General features: G+C 35.4%; 1 protein-coding gene across 2 annotated transcripts in view; it reads right to left on the reverse strand.

The window, feature by feature from the left end:
- LOC127858913 (uncharacterized) overlaps nt 1-7,500 on the reverse strand; it is a 15,010-nt gene that overhangs the window by 3,021 nt on the left and 4,489 nt on the right. The window contains exons 2-6 of one of the 2 annotated variants that reach the window (XM_052396239.1): nt 5,883-7,500; nt 3,773-3,939; nt 1,981-2,079; nt 859-1,116; nt 467-634 (exon numbers count right to left, since the gene is read on the reverse strand). The exon at nt 5,883-7,500 is cut by the window's right edge and continues 1,318 nt beyond it. In XM_052396239.1, coding sequence (XP_052252199.1) covers nt 467-634; nt 859-1,116; nt 1,981-2,079; nt 3,773-3,887 — 640 coding nt within the window. In that variant the 5' untranslated portion in view covers nt 3,888-3,939; nt 5,883-7,500. Of the gene's footprint in view, nt 1-466; nt 635-858; nt 1,117-1,980; nt 2,080-3,772 lie in introns of both variants that reach the window. The other variant, XM_052396238.1, reaches the window with a different exon arrangement.

A 7,500-nucleotide genomic window follows, 5' to 3' on the forward strand; every position in this document is an offset into this window, starting at 1 on the left:
ATTAATTACACGAAATACACGAACACTATATTGATTGTATGTGTTTTGCATAGACACAACATATATTTTTATAATGTTCTTGCGTATTGTGTATTACAATATTGGCGCAATTCAGCTGAGACCATCGGCACTCAAGTTAGTTAAGCACTATTGAGCTATAGCATTTCCTTTGATTCGAATTTTGAAATTAGAATTTTCGTGGTTCCCAGTGTCCATTACGAATGCATTTATAAATATACTTGTCGAGAGATCGTTAACTTTTGACTTCGACGAAAGCTTATCATTTTAAAGCGTTTATAATAACACTTCTCCAGGTTCAGGGATAAATAAAACCAGGGCTTTATGGTCGTTTCACTTAATTGCACTACAGATCCCTTTCGACGACCGCCGAGCGCGTTTTTTTACGTTAACAAACGCTGAATCACGCTTAACCATCGCTTAATGGTATCCATCCTAGACATCAAACCTTGTTTGCACAGGGGCGCGTTGCTCGGGGGCGGTAGAGGCCTGCGAGCCGGAAGATCCGGATTGTTTTCGACGCTTACATTCACCGCCACGGAAAGAGGTGACTGGACTGCTGGAGGAGGCTTTGGTTTCTTAGCGCACACAGGCGCGGGTTTCTTCTCCGCCTTTGCTGATAAATTTATGAGAGGCCTTTTTGAAAGATAGATCAATATGTGAATCCGTTATATTGTAATGGAATCGTTCAAATCATAATTAAAATTATTATTTAGACGTTTTTCATACAAGTAAACGTATTTCTATACCAGCGAGTGTTGTGTAACATAAATTTCGTGCGATATATTTTAAAAACAATCATACTATAATAATATATTACTTATAGTGCAAAAGATATACCAGGTTTATCTTTATGTTTCGGTTCTTTATGTTTCGGATCTTTATGTTTCGGATCTTCGTGTTTCGGATCTTTATGCTTCGGATCTTTTTGTTTCGAATCTTTATGTGTCGGATCTTTATTTTTCGGATCGTTCTGTTCCGAATATTTATGTGCCGGGTCTTTATGGGCCGGATCTTGTGTTGCCTTTGATTGTGGTTCCAACTGGGGCTTTGATCTGGTCGGCAGCTCAGGAAGAATCTCAGTATAGTCACCATCCTCTGGGTGTTCAGATAAAACGATAATTTAAAGACAACAACTGTAAAGGCAGCATATGCATCTATACAGCAGCAACATACCAACTTGATCTCGCATTTCAATGCTCACAATAGCCTTCAAATTATCACAAATTTTCCAAGACATAGTCGGACATTTAATTTCATCTTCAGGTCATAATATACTAAATAGTTTCCCTACATAATGAAATGTAAAAACGACAACTTTAAGCGAAAATAAATGCAACAGTTTGCACATAGAGACACCCATAACCATACCTTATCTTAGAGGTCATTCTAAGCGGAATCGATTTATGCAATGAAACAGATATGTCATGTTCAAACCAAGAAAGAACTTGAATCAAATCAAAGTGTTTTGCACCTTTTTTCCGGCTTTTTCTTAGTCGAATGTAACCTTTTTCAGTGCAATGCTTTACTATAGTCTCGAAGTCTATCTTATTTCATGGATTTATTTGTGAACATCTATTCATGCTCTACCACTATCTCAAAAAGATAAAATTTGAACATGTAAAACATGCCTTCGAGTCAACTATGATATTTATTTTTACAGAGTACAGCCCTACATGAAACGATAATTTAGTATACTGTAACCTTGATAACTGCTTACTTTGATGCAATTACTTCCGTTTTACATTAGATTCATGGACATGCGTACATATTGTATCCTATGTCCACATGTTTAATATTCATAATACACGTGAACAAGGTTTCAACGGCATTTCCTACATCACGTCATTACGTCAGATCCGCATTCTAGTATTGCGGATGGGCAATTGAAAGTATCGAACCTTAAGCAATGCATCATGTATAATTGCTCACAAACGATCACAAGTATCTACTTGTTCATACCTTCCAAAATCTGACCGGGAGTGGCAGGAGGGTCAATTGTAGGTATGCCTCCGTCGCCCGTCATAGGGTCAATCTTGCGAGTATCGTACTCAGCGAAATCTGAGGATCGCAAGAAATAGGTAAACAACACGGAGAATGTTAATATATTCATTAAGCAATGATATAATGCTTGTTTTCACATTACAACTCAATCAGAATACGGCTAATCTTTGTTATTTATTTTTTTATTACAAATTTGTTACTTCAAAATGTTTAGGTTTGGCGCGAAAAAAGGATCGGTCGGGTAAGAGATAAAAAACATTTTACGTATTATACATGTTTCGCCTATCTTATAATGAATATTTATGTACAAGTAGATAACTTTTCGAAATGTTCGTCTTAAAGATATGCTGCACATGCCGGTTAAATATGTGTGACGATGAGTGTTAACATCCTCGCGCAGGTATGGTTAGGAGAGACATTACGGATCTTGAACATGGTCATATGGTTGCTAGTTTTCACATTCATATCGACTATTGAGACATTGTTTTGAATAAGTAACAATCTATTCCGCAAGTTAAAATGGCTTTGTTCATGTGTATTGGGTGCTATGATCTGCCTTTAAGTTTTGACGTTTAATCCGAGTTAACTAACAAATCAGGGTAAAATTTCGGTTACATACCGAAAATAAAATCGTCCAATTTTGAGATCACCAACATTACCCCCCTCCCCCAAAAAGCCCGTTTGTATTAAATGCTTTGAAATTGAAATGAATGAAGATGTGTTTTTTTTCCATTTGTTATTATTTCGGATATATGCAGCTTTTAAACTTATTAGTGAAGTCATAATATGTATGGTACTAGGCCTCCTAGAAAATTGTGTGTTTGCGTGTGTGTGTGTGTGTGTGTGTGTTTGTGTGTAAAACATGCTTCTAAGAAGCGGTTTTGTATGTGTAATGTAGTTATTTGGAGCGTATAAATACACATATAACCGAATTAACCTTGGCTGATGACTGGAGTTGGGAAACGGTATCCGGTCACCTCTTTACAACGTCACGGTTGAAATGGATAATTTAACAGTAATAGACCCATGTGATGTATATATCAATACTACGAATGGTCTTATATATATTTTAGTACTGATCGGGAGAGAATGTCTCTTATACTCTGATAGTCCTTCATTAAAGACAACTCACCAATTGCTTGTTCAATGGAGGAAAAAACATAGGTCACACATCTAAACATTAAATACATATAATCTCTGTCCATTACCTTTCCGCATGCTGTTACATAGCGGACATAGCATTAGTGGTTTAAATCGTTTTAAAATCGCATCAAATCACACACAGCAATAGCCACGTAAACAGGAAGGTGCAAAACTGGCAACGGCAACATAGACTTAACACTACGCACAAACTACACGAACGGATCACTTTAGGAGTCCCCGCCTTGCAACGGAATACATTGTATTTAAGAAAACATTAGGGGCTAATAAAGGAAACATAAACACATCGGGTCACAAGAAACACCGATACGACCAGTATTGTGAATATAATTTATAGTAAACACAGATGATAATCGAGTACACAACCTTAAAATTGTTATATTTCATAGCACACTATTATTTTCCATAAACTTAATCAACTTCTGTATTCGTTAAGTCTCAATAAAGAATCTAATACGTTGACATTTACTCATCAATCACACAACCTGTACAGTGTATTAGTAAAATCGAAACTCATTAGCCGAATATTCAGAATATTTAAGAACCATACCTGGGTTTCCCATTTTTCTGTCATACCCGATTCCCTTACCTGGCTTACAAATTGTTCTGTCATACATGATTCCCGCCGCTTCTTTGTCAAGTTTGCCCATATACGCGTCATAGTCCGCCTTAGGGCGGTTCTTTAGGCCTGTGACAGGGGCCATCGACAGGTTTTCTGTCAGGTAAATGAGGTTCACTATTGGTTCATCTTTAAATCTGAAAAAGACCAAACCTGGCAACTTAAGCTTTGCACACATTTGTATTGAAATTGTATATTAGTTTGTAAGAGACACCAAGTCTTATTTAACTGTAAGTGGACACCATATTTTTGTTCGGGTTATATAGAACGGTTAAATATACCCTTCAGGGGAAACGTCTATAGTGGCAATTCAATATTTATGGAAACGTTTGTATTGTTCTAATATAAACAGAAGAAAGAACTATTGCCAACTAAAGACATCGTTTATGAGGAAGATGTTCCGAGTCGTTGTATCATTTGAACATGGATAGATCTATTATCGAAATATGCGTATAAGTTGAATTCTACAAAATAAGGATGATTTAATAATTATTCATTTGGTTCGTGTACCATACTCCATAGTTTAATTTAAAGCAGATTCTTAATCAGGGTGCAGGATCACGTGACTTTATGGGGTTCACAAATGGATATTAATGGATGTAAACACACCGGTAACTGGTGATTGTTTTGTGTGCAGAATTTAAATGTATGCATAAAATACAGTTTTTATGCGGATTATGGCAATGTGAAAAACATCGGAAGGACTTTGTTTTATAAGCCTGTCTTCTTGGCCAAAAATTCGATGTGTGATGAATTCATATACACGGTCATGCTGCACGCATCGTGAAATTTTGTCACCGATTTTGGCATATTCAAGAATCTATTCTTAAATCTTAAGTATCGGCACAAACTGCATGAAAAACTGGATTTTATGCACTAAAGATTTTTTCAAAGAAAGTTCAATAACTTGAGATATTTGCAAAAATACATTTCTAAACGATGTGCCCAGCCCGTGTGTAAACCTCTGAGATACCCGATGATCCTGCCCCATGTTGATATTAGAATTAAGTTTTCATAAGGTTGCACACGGCGTGTTACCAACCGAAACGTAGAGCTGATGACAACTGCTAATTGTCTGGCGAGTTTATTGAGATTTTTAACAATGTTTTCTTTTTAATATTTCACTATTGATATTCTTATTAAGTGAGCATTCAGTTTTACACCCAATCAGAAAAAGACTTAAATGCAATGTACAAAACGCAATAATATAAGGAGCCCTGTGAATTTAACGACTTATTTACTGCGAGTCAATTTATTATATGAAGCTGTTAGATGAGATGCATGAAATTAGAAGTTTTGCACAAGATTAATGCTTTATTTTTATACAAAATGCAAACTTTTTTATGATTGTAATCAAAATGAAAGACAGTGTTTAAAGCGAAACAAGTAAAATACTAATTCGGTGTACGTTCTCTTTTAAATGAAAAGTCTTGGTTTCTGGTTTAGTCAGTACAGACTATTTTATCACGTGCTATTTCTTCTTTTATCATACAAAAGCTGAATGGTCGTTTTATCATTTTTACAACCCCATATATTTTTTATAAAACGAACATATTGGTTTAACACTTCAGTACTATTTATCGTATTCACATCAAAGTTTAACATTGTCTTTGTGTTTACAAGGTTAAAATGACACATACAAAATATACAAAAAATGAAACGGCCTTTAAAAAGATATGTGTTTAATCGAATTATCATTCTTTGGCAGATATAGTATGTAAAACAAAGGGCTTTCGTGAAACGTTATTATTTTTGTTTTAACAAGCTAAATAGTGTTCAAATCGATTCTCATTAAAAAACTTGTTGTGGCTTAGGGTAAGGTTGTGCTTGTTCAATCTAATCATAGGCCGATAGAGTTGTCACCTTAGTAGCAAAAACATAACAGGTCTATGTTGACCATATAAAAAGGCAAATTTTATGATTATTGATATCGGCTTAACAACCAAATATACCTTGTTCTTAGCTAAAGTCTTTTTTCTAAGACGTCTCGAAATACGGACCTGTTTCAGGTGCGGGTAGAATTTTAAGCAACATCGTAAGATTCAACGACTCTGGAAAAATTTGAGTCAATAATAGTTACCTGCTCCATCAATGCAGTTCACCATGTAATAGTGTTCAAGGTACTTCTCCGTAATGAGAAGGTTTCCGAACGAGCTCGCGCTACATCGGGTGGTTCCGATGTTGAATTGATGGTCTTCGTGACACGCCAGCTTCACCAGGAACGGCAACTCGTGGTTATCGAGAAGGAACTCCATGGACTTAATATTTCCAACTGGCAAGGGGAACACTAACAACGTCCATTTTATATGGAGAACATCATCAAGAAAAATATAGGTAGTCTTACTGTAATTGATACTGTAAGTATTTAACGAGTCTTCATGGCGGAATCAAATAAAATCCATATTGAGGTCAAATCTTTAAAGATATGTAATTGAACACATCGCAACCTTCCACCATGAACTTTTTATACAGTTAGTTTGGAGAAGTCATGTGGTGGCTGGTATGTGTGTAGTTAAGCGCTGTGAAATATTTAAACGTATAACCTTTCGATGTATTATTAAACCGCAACAAGATAATAGCTATCTGAAGTAGGAAATACTGGCATTTATAGTTCGTTACGGTAATTTACTTGACATATCGATTCGATTAAAAGCAACTATTACAACTACACGGCATTTAAGAAGGAATCGCATACAAAATATATATATAAATATTGACATAGGCACATCATAAAGTTAGTAGTATAATTTGTAGTGTAGTGTATTCGTAAGTTTGAATAGATATAATTTTGCACATGTTGGAAACTGCGCAGTTATTAGTATTTTGCTTATCAACCTATTTATAGTCAGTGCGATAACAGATCTTGATTTGCTTTTTACATGATATTTTGCAGATATTGACAGTAAGAAGTTATCGTTTTCCTTTTTTGAAGATATTAGCATCATCTGTCTGGAAACACGTGCTACTTTTTTCAGTTATTGCTTATATTATAAACTTATAAATAATATGATATTATATCTCATTTTTTGCTACATTTTCTTAAACTACACTTGTTGGGGCCCATGACCAACTGGAACTTGACCTGACGGTCTACAGGAAGTGTGAGAAACCGGAAGTCCGGAGAGTTTGAGTCGCGGAAAACTACCCGTGGCTGTGAAGAGTAGCAATGGATCCGAACCACCTACGGAAAGGGGCCGAACTAATCAAATGTATCAGAATATGTGAGCACATATAAAATTATAACCAATAAAAACAGTGGTAATTAATAAAGTTGATTTTTTCGATTCGCATCGCGCTATTGTTAACACTTGCACAACACCCCGATTGATATAAGTTATCAACACACAACACTCAACCAAATTTACTACAACTACACTTATATATGATTGTACAATGAGAATGATGAGTGCCTGAAGTCATATCTAATTAAAAGTGCGTTTTGACTTTGAAAAAGTCGTTTAAATTAATATTGCAGTTTGTTGTCTATTTAATGTTATTAAATACCATAACAAGCATACGTTATTTCTCTCTGTTCTTATTAACGGTCACTACAACATAAAAGCCGTACTTTCAAACCTGGTCGACCGATAGTTTTGCATATTTGCGTAATTTTTTAATAAAACGAAACGAAGTAGTATTTGAAAACTTCGTTATTGTCAAGCATGTTTGTTAGACTGCTGGCATACTCCAGACGATTG

This window comes from Dreissena polymorpha, chromosome 14 (assembly GCF_020536995.1).
Source record: "Dreissena polymorpha isolate Duluth1 chromosome 14, UMN_Dpol_1.0, whole genome shotgun sequence".
Classification (NCBI taxonomy): Eukaryota; Metazoa; Mollusca; class Bivalvia; order Myida; family Dreissenidae; genus Dreissena; species Dreissena polymorpha.